The 18252-nt window shown below is 41.7% G+C and overlaps 1 protein-coding gene across 2 annotated transcripts in view; it reads right to left on the bottom strand.

Annotated features, from left to right (window-relative positions):
- trappc8 (trafficking protein particle complex subunit 8) overlaps positions 1 to 18252 on the bottom strand; it is a 150107-nt gene that overhangs the window by 19601 nt on the left and 112254 nt on the right. For both annotated transcript variants that reach the window (XM_048529398.2, XM_048529399.2), the window contains 7 exons: positions 17137 to 17265; positions 14878 to 15032; positions 10921 to 11363; positions 8349 to 8499; positions 6065 to 6161; positions 2907 to 2975; positions 2737 to 2795 (listed from right to left, as the gene is read on the bottom strand). In XM_048529398.2, coding sequence (XP_048385355.1) covers positions 2737 to 2795; positions 2907 to 2975; positions 6065 to 6161; positions 8349 to 8499; positions 10921 to 11363; positions 14878 to 15032; positions 17137 to 17265 — 1103 coding nt within the window. The remainder of the gene's footprint in view (positions 1 to 2736; positions 2796 to 2906; positions 2976 to 6064; positions 6162 to 8348; positions 8500 to 10920; positions 11364 to 14877; positions 15033 to 17136; positions 17266 to 18252) is intronic.

Here is an 18252-nt window from a genome sequence, read left to right as displayed (position 1 = left end):
ATCTTTTGAACTACAACAGACCAATAATTCAGTTTTAGCAGAATGTAACTATTGTTATGCAAGGAAAATAGTGTAAAGCATCCCCATTTCTACCCCAGACTAAATAAGGTTAAAAATCTAATGCTACTCACTGCTCCAAGAAAACAGTGAACAATAATGCAACAGTCAACTTAAGCAGTGTCCTGCCAACTCTTCTGGTCACTATTTTAAAAGAAATACAGGTATCAGACAAAGTGCAAGAAAGATTTGCAAGGATGACACCACTTAAGGGTGGCACATCAGTAATGCCCCTCAGGGTCCCAGGCTGACACTCCGAGGAAATAAAAACAAATTGCTGGCAGCATCTGTGGAGAGAAAGAAAGAAGAAAGTTCACATTTTGGGTCCAGTAGCCCTTCTTCAGAACTGGGTTCAAATCCCATTCATGGTAGATGGTGGGATTTGAGTTCAAACTACAAATTTTGCATAAAAAGCTAGCCTAATGGCGATCATGTAACTGCTGTTGATTGTCACAAATGCCTTAGTGGGAAGGAAATTTTCTATCATAGCCTGGCCTGTGTGTGACTCCAGAACAACAGCAAAGTAGTTGATTCTTAACTGTTCTCTGAAATGGCCCTTCAAGCCACTCAGCTCAAGGGCAATTAGAGATCAGTAATAAATGCCAGCCTCGCCAGTGATGCTACATCCTATGAAGAAATAACAAACAAACTTCAGGATGCACCTATAAACAGGAAAGATGAGAGGATGGATCTTTTTCCCTCTTCAAAAACACTGGGGTGGGGGGGGGGGGGGGGGGGAAGAAGATTAAAGGTTTTGAGAGAGAGAGAGTGGGCAAACAATGCTCCTATTTTTGGAGAAGTGCAATACCAGATGCCACTAATAGAAGAAAGTATCAGAATCAGAACTGTTATAGTACAGGGCAGTGATGCAGCCCATCACGTCTGTAATGGGTCTCCAAAGACAAATCGCATAATGCCATTTTCCTGCTTTTTCATAACCCTCCTTATTGTTTCTCTCATTTCCTTTATGACTTTGCTCTGAAAATAACAAGAATGTCAAAGTCTCAACACTAAAAACAGCATAAAACAGACAGTATAGATGCAGTGAAGGAGAAACTAAGCAAGCAAATGAGGAAGAAAGGAGCAGAGGTCTACAATGGAAGTTTAAGGAACAAAGCCAGGAGCAAATTCAAGTGGAACAGAAATCCCAGTACTGGCCGAGTCAAATGGCCTGAGGCTACACAACCTACAAAATCCCCAAGTCCAAGAGAATTAGCTGAATCGCCCACTACAACGTTCCATGCATTCTACTTGCAAGAGTTGTTAAAAGTGAGTGTTCACATCAATTACTCTATCAAGTTAAATTATTAGCAGCAATGTTAATTGCTGCTAATAATTTACTTCCTCTTCAAGAGAAAAGAGCTTACCTTTCTTACCATTACAAACTATCAAATGATTGAGTCATGTTGGAACTGCCTAGAGCAGCAGGCAATCAATTTTCAGCTTTTGCCTCTGAACAACCAATACTTGGAAGCACAATCTGGGAAATGTGGAACGATCTTTCAGGGTGGTTACGAAGGCATTTAGTACACTTGCCTTCATTGATCAGACCGTTGGGTATAGGAGTTGAGACATAATATTGACATTGTACAGGATGTTGGTCAGGCCACTTCTGGATTACTGCGTGCAGCTCTCATCACCCTGCTATAGGATTTGAAGAAAGTTCAGAAAAGATTTACCAGGATGTTGCTGGGACTGGACGGTTTCAATTAAAAGGATTGGCTGGAACCCCCCCCACCCCGTAGTATGGAAGGTTGAGGGGTGACCTTATTGACGTTGATAAAATCATGAGGGGTATACATACAGTGAATAGCAAAGGTCTTTTCTCCACAATGCTGGAGTTCAAAAGGAGGGGAAATATTTTAGGGTGACAAGAGTAAGATTTTTAAAAAAGAGCCCCAGCAGCGACTTATTCACAGAGGGTGGTTTGTGTGTGGAATAAAGTGCCAGAGGAAGCTGCAGGAATAGTTACATTTAAGAAACATTTTAACAGATACATGGATAGAGAGTTTTAGAGGAATACAGACCAAATGCAGGCAAGTGGGACTAGTTTAGTTTGGGAAACTTGGTTGGCATGGATGAGTTGGAAGGAACGGTCTATTTCTGACCTGTGGGACTTTATGACCTCTACCAAGACATGCAGAAAACGAATTTGTAGGATGACCACAAAATTACAAACCTTGCTGTAAAATTCACTGGCTTGCCAAGGTCACCCAACAGAACAAAATCTGCCACATTACAGCCCCACACCAGCTGTAGCAACAGCAAACGGCAAGGAAGCTGGTGCATTCCAAGTCATCCCAAATACATTTGCAGGATTCTGTCAAAACTGACCCAGCTTAAAAACTCTGCAGAGATTATCAGCAATAAGCTGCAAGACCCAGCTAGAAAACTGAGCTACCAACATCAAAGTCAAAAAGAATAACAAAATCCTGCTGCAGGTTAAAGATCACAGCACATTACATAGCTGATTCTTATGGAAGCACGTTATCTAGTTATAATTTTTCTTGCGTATAAAACATGGCTTCAACTGCTTCCATCACCTTTTCAGACCAACTGCCAATGTTAAATACTTAAAAGAATAAAATCCCCGACATGTTCCAGCAATCACAAGCACAGCAGAAAATTAGTTGCAAGAAATGCACTGAAATTGAGTGGTAAGGAATTAAGCTTACTCACTTGTTCAGTCCCCAGAACGATATCTGCAAATATATACTTTCCTTCTATACATGAGGTAGCTAAGAAAGCAAAACAAAAGAATATTCACCTTTATTGCTGTCACCATTCTAAATGCTAAGCTATTAGAAAAAAAATTAAAGACAGCAAACATCCAGATTTTATGACCTCACCTTCTGAATTCTGACACCTTATTGCGCGAAAGCAGAGTTTTGCCCTCTCCCGACTGCCAAGTTTTGCATCTGAAATGTCAAAATGCAAACAGAGGAAAAAAAGTTACACAAGGAGCAGAAAAAGAATTGTTAAAGCACAGAAAAAACACCATTCAGCCCATCAGGTCAACAAGACTCTCAGCAGATGGAGAAATAACAAGGTGTGCAGCTGGATGAACACAGCAGGCCAAGCAGCATCGGAGGAGCAGGAAAGCTGATGTTTCAGGTCTGGACCCTTCTTCAGAAAAGGGGGAGGGGAAAGGGATTCTGAAATAAATTAGGGGGAGGTAAGGGAGTAGATAGAGAAAAGGAGAAGATAGGTGGAGAGGAGACAGACAGGTCAAAGAGGCAGGGATGGAGCCAGTAAAGGTGAGTGTAGGTGGGGAGTTAAAGAGGCGATAGGTCAGTTCAGGGAGGATGGGCAGGTCAAGGGGGCGAGATGAGGTTAGTAGGTCGGGAATGGGGATGGGGCTTGAGGTGGCGGGCGGGGGGGGGGGGGGGAGATAGTGGGAGGAAGGACAGGTTAGGGAGGCTGAGATAAGCTGGGCTGGTTTTGGGAGGCAGTAGGGGGGAGGGGAGATTTTGAAGCTGGTGAAGTCCACATTGAGACCATTGGGCTGCAGGGTTCCCAAGCAAAATATATATGAGTTGCTGTTCCTGCAACCTTCAGGTGGCATCGTTGTGGCACTACAGGAGGCCAAGGATGGACCTGTCATCTAAGGAATGGGAGGGGGAGTTGAAATGTGAATGGAGGTGCAGTTGTTTAGTGCGAACTGAGCATGGGTGTTCTGCAAAGCGGTCCCCAAGCCTCTGCTTGGTTTCCCCGATGTAGACAAGGCCACAATGGGAACAGCAGATGCAGTATACCACATTGGCAGATGTGCAGGTGAACAGCTGCTTGATGAGGAAAGTCTTCTTGGGGCCTGGGCTGGGGGTTGGGGGGGTGGAAATGTAGGCATAGGTGTAGCATTTCCTGCAGTTGCAGAAAGAAGTGCCCGGTGTGGTGGGGCTGGAGGGGAGTGTGGAGCGGACAGGGGAGTCACGGAGAGTGTGGCCCCTCCGGAAAGCAGATAAAAGGGTGGCGAGGGGAAAAAAAAAGTAGTGTCTTTGGTGGTGGGATCAGATTGCAGATGGCGGAAGTATCAGAGGATGATGCATTGGATCCGGAGGTTGGTAGTGGAGTCGTCTGTTTTGGTTGTTATTGCAGGGAGGGGCTGAGAGGGATGAGTTGCAGGAAATGCAGGAGACGTGGTCGAGGGCGTTCTCAACCATTATTTTGGGGTGGGGGGGGGGGGGGGGGGTGGTGTGTGGGGTGGTGTTGCGGTCCTTAAAAAAAAAAAGGACATCAGATGTTCAGGAGTGGAATGCCTCCTCCTGGGTGCAGATGCAGTGGAGGCAAAGGAATCGGGAATAGGGGATGGCATTTTTGCAGGAAGCTGGGTGGGAGGTGGTGTCTTCTAGGTAACTGTGGGCTTGAAATGACTAATTGGTTTCCAGGTGATCCCCCTCCTACTGCCTCCTTGATCGTCACCCCACCTCTGACCACCAAAACATCATCTCCCAAATCATCCACAACCTCATCACCTCAGGTGACCTCCCACCCACAGCCTCCAACCTCATCGTTCCCCAACCCCACACCGCCCACTTCTATCTCCTTCCCAAAATCCAAAAACCTGACTGCCCTGGTCGACCCATTGTCTCCGCTTGCTCCTGCCCCACCGAACTTATCACGACCTATCAACTCCATTTTCTCCCACCTTGTTATCTCAGATTCTTTACTATCTGAAGTTCCTACTATCTCAGCAGACAGTTTACCTTGTGCCATTGCCCTGGCTTCTCCTCACAACACACATCTTTGCTTTTCAAAGAACAATCCAATTTCCAGGTATATTACATCTATTGTTTTTCTTCATCTACCTTGATTGTTACTGCCTCAAAAGAATGCTATTAAGTGTGTCAGGTATTACTGCCTCTTTGTGCAGCCATGCTGACTCAGCTTGATCTAAATGTTCTACTACATAAAGACTACTGCATAACAGGCATTCAGTTAATTGGCCTTTGGTTATGTGTTTTGTCGTCACCCTCTTTTGAATCAAAGATGTTATGCTGACAGTTTTCCAATCCCCTCAGACCTTTCCAGAATATGAAGATTCTTGGAAGACTACTCCCAGTATATCCACTATCGTTGGAGCCACCAAGTTTTTTTTTTCCTGTATTCATTAACAGAATGAGGGCGTCACTGGCCAGGCAGCATTCAGTGCCCATCCCTAATTGCCCAGAGGGCAGTTAAGAGTCAAACACATTTCTGTGGGCCTGGAGTCATGTGTAGGCCTGACCAGGTAAGGATGGCAGTTTCTTTCCCTACAAGAACATGAGTGAACCAGACGGGTCTTAACTGACAATTGACAATGGGTTCATGGTCATCATTAGATCCTTAACTCCAGATATTTCATTGAATTTGAATTCAATCATCTGTCATGGCAGGATTTGAACCTGGGTCCCCAGAATGTTATCTGGGGGTCTTTGGATTTACAGTCCAGCAACATCACTAGGCCATTGCATCCCCTCTCATACCATCAATGCATCCATCAATACTAGGAAATTATCAGTCTTTAGCCTCTTTTCATGGTCAGCATTATGAACCTAGTTTTATAACCCAGTTAGAATTTAAATTTGATTAATAGTATCAGCTGCTATACGGGATTTAAAAACATGGCCACAGAACTGGTTTCGTGCTCCAGTGAAACTCTACAGTCAGTGTCTCCCCAAACTGCACTGCATCCCTGATGGTGCATTACAGCACTTTCCTTTATTAAAGGCACCATATGAATGAAATTGGCAATGGGATATATTCAACTTCTCAATCTTAATAAACATTCTGAAGAATTAAAATGGTGTTTCTTAACAGTATAGTTAAATGATAATAGTTCATGATTCTACATTTACAAAATTGCCCAACGAAGCATGGCACATGCTCTCTGATTTGATCGGTCTTCACACACATTCTGCAATATACATGGGATATTTTAACCCGAGCGTGTACAGGGAGATCAGATATTTGCATTTATTACTGTCACATGAGATTGCAAACAAGAAAAATGAAAAGGGAACAAGCCAACCTTTATCTTCAGTGGGATTAATGCATCTTTGCAACTTCCAATGTTCACTACCACTGGACACCTGGATTATGTGGAATTCCCTCACACCTGCTTCGCTCTGAAAAATTAAGGCTTTTGTTAATACACTACTCATACCATATGAGAAACAACAAAATGCTAGTTGCTCTGAAAACATTTAAAATTTGTTGCTTTTAAAAGCAACAAGGGAATATTTTTGTTGTTCATGATCTGAATTGCCCGGAAGGTTTGCGAACTTCTCCCCTTGAAACAGTCTGCCAAACTGGTTGGTGCAAAAAAATGCTGGCACTGTTCTTATTTGGCTACCTGCATTTATGGGCAATGCCACTGCTAGGTGGAACAATGAAAGTGCAAAAAAATGCACTTTTGCTGAGAACTCACTGATTGTAGTTCTGCCTGTTCACTGTGTGTGCGTGTGCAGGGCGAGAGATGATGGTTATGAACACCTCAGGAAACTCAAATCCGTATAAATCGCTATATTTTGTGACCAGCAAATTATATCTTTACCCAAACGAATGATTTTGATTTCATGGCAGACAGCATCACAATTTGCCAAAACCACCACGTGGAATCATTTACCCACTCAATAACCATTTGAGTTTATACGTACCTCATTCAATTTCTACAAATTAATTATTCTTCAAAACCACTGAAATTGTGAAATCTTAGAAGACCCAGTGCAAACACCTGTGTAGCAGCAGATGCATTAGCATACACCTCTGCATGTGTAAATGGGTCACAAGGGAAATTTAATGGTAGCATTCTCACACTCACATTTTACATTTGCAGATTTAAGTATTTACCCACTTCCTTCACGAAGCAGCCTCCAGCCAGCTAAAATTGAGTGTTCCCTTTCAGATGTGGTTATACCAAGGCCCTGTATATTTCTACCACTGTGTTTCAGTCCCCTTGCAATAAATCAACATTACAGCTGAATAGTCTTTCTTCACATGAAAGCAGAGTATTGCAGCAAAGAATTTGGAGGGCCTCATGCACGTATCGGAAGAAGTTAGCATGCAAGTTCAGCAGGTAATATGGAATGCAAATGGTATGCTGGCCTTTGTTTCAAAGGGAATAGAGTATAACACCAGTAGGTCCTGCTGAAACTAGTAAGGCACTCATATGGTGCCTTAAAAGGTGGAAAATGAACAGTTTTGGGTCCCTTACCTCAGGTAAGGCATACTGCCATTGGAGACTGTCCAGAGGAGGCTCATTGGGTTGATTCTGGGTATGGTTGGATACTCTTAAGGACAGATCGAGGAGGTTAGGCTTGTACTCATTGGAGCTTAAAAGCAGAGGAGACCTGATAGAAACACACAAGATTCTTAGGGGGCCTGACAGAGCAAGTATAGAAAGGGCATTTCCTCTTGTGGGAGAGTCTAAGACCAGAAGGCAATTCTCAAATTAAGAAGTCATTTATTTCCAAGGAGAGATGAGAAGAAAACTATTCTCAGTCGGTAGTGAACCTGTAGAATACTTTCCCCAGAAGGTTGCTGTGGCTGGGTTGAGACACAAATTTTTAGTTAGTAAGAGAATCAAGAGTTATAGGGAAAAGGCAGGAAAGTAGAGTTGAGGATCCAGCCATTATTGCATCAAATAACGCAGCAGACTCAAAAGACTGTGTCTTATTTCAGCTCCTAAATCTGACAACCTTCCCAATAACCCGCTGTACCTGCATACTAACATTGTGATTCATGTATCAAGGTAGTCAGATCCCTCCGAATTCTCCAATCTCTATCCAGTTAAATGCATACTTGTCTGTTTTGGGAGGAAGGATAGACAAGTTCATGTTTATCCATCGGACCGTCCAACTGCCAAATATTTGTCAACTCACTTAACTTACCAAATGAGCATTCTTTAACTCTAGCCAATCATTTACTGTTCCTTTCTCCTGCATGTAGGAAATTATCTTGCCCTAAATGCAGCAATTTTTCAGGATTTTCTTCATTACTGCAGTCAGTAAGTTTAAAATTCTAAAATCATTAGTACTTTTTTCGGCAGAACAAGAATATTGTAATTCACAATTGCTGGCTTAAATGATTCAAAATCAAGTTTACTAGAATTTCCAAATGAAATTATCATTTAGGAGTACACAATCTTTTCCCACCACATACACAAAACAGCAGTTTGTGCTGTGGGCGGTAGTTCATCCTCTGTAGCATAAGTTTACTTTGTTTTTGTTTGGGAACATTCCTGCATCCCATTTTGTGACAAAAGTGTTGTAAAAGAGGATAGGTCATTCAACATTTCAGTGTAAGTAACTTACCGTATTAATATTTGCTACATCCAAAAACACCAACAGATTATCGCTGTCACTCTTCCCTTCAGCCTCCAGGACATTACTTCTACATGCTGTCGCTTTCACACTTAGAGAACGGCTGGTGCATATTATCGCTGTGTGTCTTAGCACTCGATGACTGTTAAAAGAGAAGATTTTTAAATTAGTGGGCTTGCAGTTTAAAAGCGCTCTGTAGAACAGTACAAAAGAAGTTGTACAGTCTTAGAATATTCCCGAGCACACGAAGCTACATTTGATGTTGATACTGGCATATGCCATCTTGGTGTTTATATTGTATTCATCTCAGACTATCAGCATATACCGGTGAGGCTGCAACAGGAGTACTGTGTATAGTATTGATACACGAAACTGACATTGGAGAGAGTTCAGAAGGATTTCACCAGGCTCATTTCTGGGATGAAGGAGCTGACTTATCAAAAAGTGAACAGGTTAGGACGGAATTCATTACAAGTTAAAATAATAAAGGGGTGAACTTTTGAAACAAGCAACATTGAGGGATTTCAACAGGGTGAACGCTCAATTGATGGTCTCACGAGTTGGGGAATTTTGAAGTAGGAGACATATTTAAAGAATAAGCAAATAATCATTTAATACCAAGATGCAAAAGGAAATCCTGAGAATTATGGAGGTTATATCATTCAAGTATCAAGGGAAGGTAAACAGATTTTTGAAATATGGAGTTAAGACCTGGGTCAGATCTGGCACGATTTTATGGAATGATGGGGAAGGCTTGAGGGGCTGAATGACCTAATCCTACTCCTATTTCTTAGGTTCTCTGAACTGCTTCCAATGCAAGTATAATCAATCCTCGAATAAGACCAAAACTGCCTGTAGTATTCCCAGTGCTGTCTCAATGCCCTGTACACTTGTAGCAAGTCACTGGCTGTACCTGCATACTAATTCTGCGAGAATCACAAAAGGATATGCTGAACCCTCCATACTGCAGTGTTCCGCACCAAAATAACATGATGGCAATTCTTCAATTCCTCTACCATATGTCAATAAGTACATTTTATCTGCTTCATCTCAATCCCTATCGTTACACAGGCAGCTTTCGATTTACGTGCCCAACCTTTCCCCTTCATGGAGATGTACTTCGACAGTACTCAAACACTTATTTAAAGACAATGTATTTTTCTGCTAATCTTCAACTGCAATTATCTGGGCCAGATCCATTATGATTTCATTTGTTGGCTTTCCTCTGGTTTATTATTTCCATTCTGGGTTGCTTCTGGTCTGCTTCCACAGCCAAACTAATGCTTATGACACAAATACCATTATCCTCCAAATATTCTCCTACTAATACTTGATCCACCTTATTCAAGATGATGATCCAACAATTTCTCCCTTTTGGCTCCTTTCAATTTACAGTCTCCAGTTTAAAATGAATAAACTGGGTGTTTCTGTGGGCTAGAAAATCAAATCGCCTACAGGATGTTTCTCCAGAATTCCCTTCAAAATACATCTAAGCTGTATCTCTCCCTAATTACAGCTGGCTCTAAATTTTATTTCAAACTCTACACTGCAATCCAAAGTTCTACTGTTTGCAGACTGAGATTGTTCCACAGTGTGGTATTCAAGTGCAAGCTGCTCCATTTTCTTGAGACCTTGAAAGGGATACTTTGGTTAGTATAGCTAGAAACCTGTAAAACTGTTGCATCACTACTATTCTAACATGAAAATATCTGATCATAGAACCTGCAAATGTCTTGGATGAAATAAACTAGCAAATCAGTTCACACTCAAATGACCAGGCTAAATGCACAAGTCACTGAAGAGACACAAATGTATCTCTGCATGAATTTTATTTCAATCTTCAATTTATTTCCAAGTTTCTTGGGCAAGTCAAACATTTTCAGTATCTCACGGCTGAAAAATAATTGCCTCAGTATGTTACTTACGAAAGTGACAAATCTATGGACTGCTTACATCTAGCAGCTTCCAGTAGATTCTAGTATTCCTAGCAAGTGCAGATTTTAAATTGTCAAGTAGCCCAGTGTCACTGCAGATTAAATTACACCCATTTTGAACACTTCTAAACTCCACACAAGTTTATCCATTGCATGAACAATTTGTACACAATAAAAAAAGTCACAAAAAGCAAAGTCCAAAAAGTGATTTCAGCTTTGAATCACCCCCACCCCACCACTCCTTTGGACGTGGGTGGACTATAGTTGGCCAAGGACCTGTTAATTACGTGAAAGGAAAAAAGTCACCGAATCTTGCTGGCTGACCAGTACCTAGTGCATGTCATTTGCCAGTGAATACGTTCAATAAAGAACAGAATCCTGATCAGGTGTGGTTTCTCTCTCATAATAAGTTGCCTCTACACACCCAGACTCGCAAACTAAAGGAACAATAGGAAGTAAAAAGCACGTGTGAAATGATTCCCAAAAGACTGAAGAACTGGAGAGAGGCCGGACACTGAAATAAAACAGGTTCGTAAAATTTCACACACTCCATCTCTCACAGGTTGGAAAGTGAAAGGTGAGATTACAGACCACCAGATCAAACCAGCTATCACTTTTTAAAAACCTACCTCAGCTTCGAGTGTGGTTTTGTACTTTCATAATAAAATAAAAAGTTTATTTCATGAACTCCCTCTTCATCTGGTCCACGTAACCACATAGGGAGCTGCACAGAAGCCCCGGGCAACAACACAGAGTCAGGAAGTGGCACATGTGTTACCCAAAGTGGATTTCCTGTGTCCATTCCAAAGTCCGTAGGGGAAACGGATGATGTCACAGCAGAAGACGTGCACGCGCAGTCGATCACAACTGTCTTGTAGGCGCTACAGTTTTCAGAAGCCGTCGGACTAAGTGGTGTCAACACAGCGGTTTTGCTCCCAAAGGAAAAGAAATCTGGATCTTTGCACACAACTTTCAATCCAGTAAGAGGGCACTTGCTTACATTCACAAATTCCACATACGTTTTTCTTATTTCTCCACAAAGTAGTCCCGTAGGAAAGTTTATGAAGAACACCTGCACACAGAAAACATCCCATCAATATATAGTTAACCTTAAAGTTGAATCTGATGTTCATGTAATACGTCATTTATCCATTCGAGTCATTAAAATAAACAACGGTCCCAATGAAAGTCGCAATGTTTATTTTCGATCAAAGTGCTCAAAAATCACAATGGGACTAGCACGGAATGCAGCAGTTTAGCCTTTCATTTCAGGACTGGGTACTCAAAGGGAATCCTCTTCCCATACCATGCAATTCTTCTTTTGCAGATAATCTAATTCCCTTGACAAGATCTTGTTTGAACCTGCTTCCAACACAAATTCAGGCAGTGCACTCCCAATCCTAGTCCACTCACTGCATTCAGTTTTTCATGTCTCCATTGCTGGTTTTGCCAGCTATCATAACTCTGCACCCTCTTGTTGATCCTTGGCCGGTGTGAACAGTTTCTCGTTAGCTACTCTACCCAGACAGGAAGTGTCCTGTCCAGGTAGTTTTGAGCACTTCTATCAAATCCCCTCTCTACTTTCTCTTGTCCACAAAGGGATAAACCCAATTTTTCCAGTCTAGTTACATAACTGAAGTTCCTCATCATTGGAATTCCTCCTTCAAATGCCTTTGGATTTTTCTAAAGCTATGGCACTCAGAACTGGTCACAGAGCTCCAGTTGAGGCCAAACTGGACTTTTATGCAAGTTCAAGACAAGTCCTTGGTTTTGTATCTCATTCGTTAATATTGAATTTAATTGTTCAGGGCACTGCTGTGATAAATGAGCTATCAAAAAGCTGTCAGCTAATGAGTTTAAACAGACGCAGTGTGCAGATTGTTGAGGCTGTATTGAGACTTACAAAGCACAGGCCAATAACAACACAGTCCTTCTCAGACTACCACGGAAGGGCAAAGTATCTGAAAGGTTTGAGCAACAGGTGAGGTTCACTGTTTCATGCAGCTGCTAATGCAGTAACACAAGTGGCATTGCCACTAACCAAATGCAGCCAACAAGCCAAAGAGATAGTCTGCCTCTCATGAGGAATGTGGTATGTTGCTGGTATGTTACCAGGTATGTAAGGTTTCACAGCCCAAAGAATTGCAGCATGTAACAAACAGCTTTTACTTTAACTGTTCACAACAAGAGCCTGACCACAGCCAGTCTGCGCTGCAAAACTCAACAATGCATAACATTAGATGAGATTCTGGAACTGGACCACATTTGATAGATAACCCTGAATGTGCAAAGAATTACACTGTGAACCTTACAATCCTTTTAGTGTATGAACGCAGGTGGCAATTTTCTGCCAACTTGCACGTACCAGAAGCTCCATGTGTTAGTACACAGGATCCTGTTCTTTGCTATCACAAAGACCGGTGCAATTGTTTCAACTCGACAAAACCAGTGATTGCCATTTACTGCTTCATTTCTTGGGGAAATGTCCTAACTGAACGTAGAGAGTGAACTTACCCATTTAAAAATTTAAACAAAGCCTAGGATGTGTATGGTTTACGATACCAATCTCAGCCTTTAATGATGTATTTTATATCATCCCTTCAGAATTCTGCAAACAAAATTAATCAGTTTACACCTATCTGCATAGAATTTCATCTATCATTTCTTCAATGATTCCAACAACTTAAATCCTTTTGATCCTCAACGCTACTTCCCATGGTTCCCAATGCTTTGAAGTTTTGTATCACTAAAATGTTGAAATCGTTCCACAAACACCAAAGTCTAGATCATTTCACAGATCAGGAAGAGCAGGGATTATAACAGATACCTGGGTAACTCCACCATAAACTTCCCTCCAATCTGGAGGAACAGCTGTAAATGCCAGTTTCCTACTGGCCATCCAATTCTGAATTCATATTCTGTCCCCTTTATTCTATGAGCAATAGCCTTGCATACAAGTCTGTTGTGCAACAGTTTAAACATTTTTATACTGACAGGAATATTGTTCTCAATGTAAACGCTCAAGACTGAACCTCATTATGTTAGGCTTTTGTTTTTATTAAACATTGAATTTTCCACAACTTAAAAATTGCTTGTCAAATTTTATATCCTTTCATAATTTGTCATTACAAGTTTGAATGCAGGTGGCAATTGATTTTTGCTGAAATTCTGTTCTTATGGCTGTGCTGTAATGCACTGGTATATGCATAACTGCACACCTACTGAGATGTCTTTTAAATATTAAGATAGGAACAAAATACAGAAACACAAAGCTAATTTCAGAGACAATAAAATATCCATATGGCAAGCTGATCAGAGTTATTGAGCCAGAGAAATGAAGGACACAGCAAAAATTGGCTCCCTTTTAACTGTTAGAATTTCATATTTCTATTGTTCCCAATACAGATACTCAAAATTATTGTTCAATTTTCTAGTAACACAAATTACTTTTTTTCTGCAGTTGAAAAATTGTTACTGAAGGCTTATGAATCTGTATTGCTTTTACGATTCATTCATGGGATGTAGATGTTGCAGGCTGGGCCAGCTTTTATGGTCTACCCCTAACAGTACAGAAGGCAGGGGGGTGCAAAGAACATTTCTGTGGGTCTAGAGTCACATGTAGGCCAGACCAGCAAGGAGAGGTTTCTTTCCTGAAAGAACAAGACATGGGTTTTTACAACAATCAACATGGTGCATTACATGATGACCAAATCAGCTCATTTTTTTTTTTGAGTTTCATAGATTTTAAATTTCAAATTAACACTGCCAGAATCTTCAACGAATTCAGACTTAACTATTTCACTGCTCATCGTTCGAAAGTGGCCTCTGACAGGCTTCTCCCAGATTTACTGCAACACTTGACAATGCAAAGAAATCAAAACAGTAAACAGAGTTTTACTTTTATTCTTTATTCATTCGTGGGATGAGGGCATCACTGGCTAGGCAGTATTTATTGCCCATCCCCAATTACTACTGGGTAACTAAGCATCAACCACATTGCTGTGGGTCTGGAGTCACACATAGGCGAGTCCAGGTAAGGATGGCAGTTTCATTCCCCAAAGAACATTAGTGAACCAGATGGGTTTTGCCCGACAATTGACAATGGATTCATGGCCTTCGTTAGACTCTTCACTCCGGATATTTATTGAATTCAAATTCCACCGTCTGCCATAGCAGGATTTGAACCTCGGTCCCCAGAACATTATCTGGATAAACAATCCAGCAATACCACCACTAGGTCATCCCCTTTACTGGGTGTGTTTAAGCTTCCAAAGTTCACAATCACATGAACTTCAGAAATGTAAACTTACATCTTAGAATTGCCCAATTTTCTTTCACTTGCTGCACCAGCAACCGGCAGATCACCAAGAGCTCATCACAAAGCTGCAAACTTTGCTATAAATACTGACCAGCGAGGCTTGAAAAGTAGCTCCTAAAATGCTGCTCCACTGCTACTTTTTTTACTAGGCTACTAGATATAAATTTTTATTTCATTATCTAACCAGAGTCCAACTACCAGAAAGTGGGGAGGACTGATGCGAGGTTTCTGGAGTGGTGGGGCTAATTCATGTCACAACGGATATTACCTCCAATAAAGGCATTGCTTCTGTGATGATGGGGTCTAGCCGTCGATCCGATCCATACTTAACAGATGTTTTCTCCTCTTTAGTGCTATTGAGCCTAGGTCCCTGGATTTCCAAATCTTGCCGTCCTCTTACCGATAATCCATGAGGTGCCTCGCCTAAACCAAAGGGAAATGGGTGCATGAGCAAAACTATGATGTCACAGAATATCAGAATCACTACAGTACAACACAGACGCTGTTTGGTCCATCAAGTCTGCAGTGACCTTCCAAAGAGCATCCCACTCAGACCCAGAGCCTGCATTCAATATGATCATGGCTTATCAAACTCAGTAACCCATTCCAATTCTTATCCATTTCCTTTGATCCCTTTAACCCAATCTGTTATATTCAACTCCTCCTTGAAATCAGTGGTTTTGTGGTAGCAAATTCCACAGGCTCACCAGATTCTGGATAACACATGAAGCTACTTAACAAGGGCCCATGGTGTTGGAGGTAGTAGTATTAGCACGGATAGAGGATTGGCTAACTAAAAGAGGGGGCTTGGAATATGGAGGCATTTTGGGGAAGGTGACCTGTAATTAGCAGGATTAGTTAAGAGCCACAATTATTTATAATTCACTTGGATGAGGAAATTGAAGGAGCCAAACAAAAAAGGCAGGTAGTGAAAACGAAGTTGCAGACAGTATAGACAGGTTAAGCGTAAGAACTAGAAGCAGAAGCAGGCCATTCGGCCCTTCGAGCCTGCTCCACCATTCAATAAGATCATGGCTGATCTTTTTGTGGACTCAGATCCACTTATCTGCATTCTCACCGTATCCTTGAATGCCTTTATTGTTCAAAAAAATTTACCCGAGTCTTAAAAACATTGACTGAAGTAGCGTCAACTACTTCACTGGGCAAGGAATTCCATAGATTAACAACCCTCTGGGTGAAGAAGTTCCTTCTTAATTCAGTCCTAAATCTGCTCCCTCTAATCTTGAGGCTATGGCCTCTTGTCCTAACTTCACCTGCTAGTGGGAACATCCTCTCTACTTCTGTCTTATCTACTCCCTTCATAATTTTATATGTTTCTATAAAGATTCACCCCTCAATCTTCTGAATTCCAATGAATACAATCCCAATCTACTCAGTCTCTCCTCATAAGCCAACCCCCTCAACTCTGGAAACAACCTAGTGAACCTCCTTTGCACCCCCTCCAGTGCCAGCACAGCCTTCAAGTATGGACACCAAAACTGCACACTATACTCCAGGTGCGGCCTCACCAGCACCTTATACAGCTGCAACATAACCTCTCTGCTTTTAAACTCAATCCCTTTCACAATGAAGGACAAAATTCCATTGGCCTTCTAATTACTTGTTGGACCCGCAGACCAACCTTCTGTGATTCATGCACAAGGACACCCAGGTCCCTCTGCGTAGCAGCATGCTGCAACTTCTTACAACTCAAGTAATAATCCCTTTTACTATTACTCCTACCAAAATGTATGACTTCACATTTATTTACATTGTATTCCATCTGCCAGACCTTCGCCCACTCACTCAATGTATCTATGTTCCTCTGCAAAGTTTCACAGTCCTCTGCACGCTTTGCTCTGCCACTCATCTTCGTGTCATCTGCAAACTTTGACACCCTACATGTGGTCCCCAAATACAGTGCAATATAAATTGTAAATAATTGTGGTCTCAATACCGATCCGAGGCGCACCACCTATCACCAATTGCCAAGTCAAAATAGCACTCATTTATCCCCACTCTTGGCTTCCTGTTAGTCAACATATGCTCTATCCATGCTACTACACCTAATGCCATGCATCCTTATCTTATGCAGCAGCCTTGTGTGCAGCACCTTGAAGGCCTTTTGGAAACCTAGGTACACCACATCCACTGGGTCCCCATTGTCCACCTTGCTCGCAACATCTTCATTATTGGCAAAGTGGGCAAAGCTTGACAGATCAATACGAATCCAAAATAGATCATTTGCTCAATTTCAACTTTGAATATGAAGAAAAAAACTACAATATATTCTCTCAGTTAATACTGACAAGAATTACAAGACTTAAAGATGAACAGCTCAAACAAATTATGAAGTGGCCTTCAACTAACAGTCAGTTTGGCTAAATTTTGGTGTCGAACACAGGGAGTCAACTTTAATGTTCTCAGGCTTGGCATGTAATGAGTAGACAAATTATTCTTGTCTAGCACATTCACCAGAACTACTCTAGTAGCTACTCCACCACCACTCTTCATCAATTCAACTAACCTTCTGTCCAGCTTAGTCCTTGGAAGTATTCTAGTTGATCTGAAGGGCTGGACTGATGGAGGCTGTAAGGAGCCTGCTGTTTGCTTCCAGACTTTCCCAGGCGGAGGCTGCTGGCATTGAGGTAACTGCCTGTGTAAACCGATCAGAGAAAAAAAGTGACAGGAGCAAGTCAACACAATCTTCCCACACATAAAATAACACAAAGTGCTTAAAATATGCAATAGATCAGCCAGTGGCGAGAGAAAATGTTTTATGAAATAAAAGTAGGAATAGGCCATTTAGTCCTTCTGCCATTCGATACAATCACAGCTGACCTACTACCAACTCCACCTTCCTATACAAAGCACAGACGCGTAGTATCTCAAGTAAAAAAACTGTCAATTGCAGCTTGACTATATTAATGACTGAGCTTCGAAGTTCTCAAGGTGAAGTTCCAAAAACTCACCATTCAAGTGAAGGAGCTTGCATTTTATCCTCAAATGAATTATTCAGAGATTGAGAACCACCTGCTATGCTCACCAGCAAAGGAAAACATGCCACCTCAGCATTTATCCTGTCAAGTCCCTAATGAGTTCTATAAGATTCTATTACACCACCTCAAATTCTACCAAATTGCACACTCTGCAGACGGAGGCAACTCAATCTTGTCTCGGAGAACAATCACGTCACCCCAGCCATCAACTTAACGAAATGTTCTGGGACTCAGGTTTGAATCTTATCATGGATTAAGGCAGAATTTGAAATCAATAAAACCTCAAGTTATTATGTCTTATTTGACATGATGCCTTAATGCAGAGCATCCTAGGCTTGCCCTCGAGGTGGATCTTGAACTCTGAATCTTCTGACTTGTGATAGGATGTGGACCATGAATCCATTGCTGATTGTTCTAAAAACCCACCTGGTTCACTAATATCCTGCAGGGAGTGAAAGTGCCATTTCTACCCAGGCTAGCCTATGTATGTGACTCCAGAACCACAGCAGTGTGGTTGACTCTAATATAAACTGAAAGAACAGCAGGCACCGTATATCAGAAACAAAAACAGAAATTGTTGGAAAGCTCAGCAGGTCTGAGGAAGGGTCACTGGATGCAAAATGTTACTTCTGATTTCTCTTCAG

Source organism: Stegostoma tigrinum, chromosome 5 (assembly GCF_030684315.1).
Source record: "Stegostoma tigrinum isolate sSteTig4 chromosome 5, sSteTig4.hap1, whole genome shotgun sequence".
NCBI classification, from domain to species: Eukaryota; Metazoa; Chordata; class Chondrichthyes; order Orectolobiformes; family Stegostomatidae; genus Stegostoma; species Stegostoma tigrinum.
Note: the sequence above shows the minus strand (reverse complement) of the source record. Positions and strands in the feature narration are given on the sequence as shown.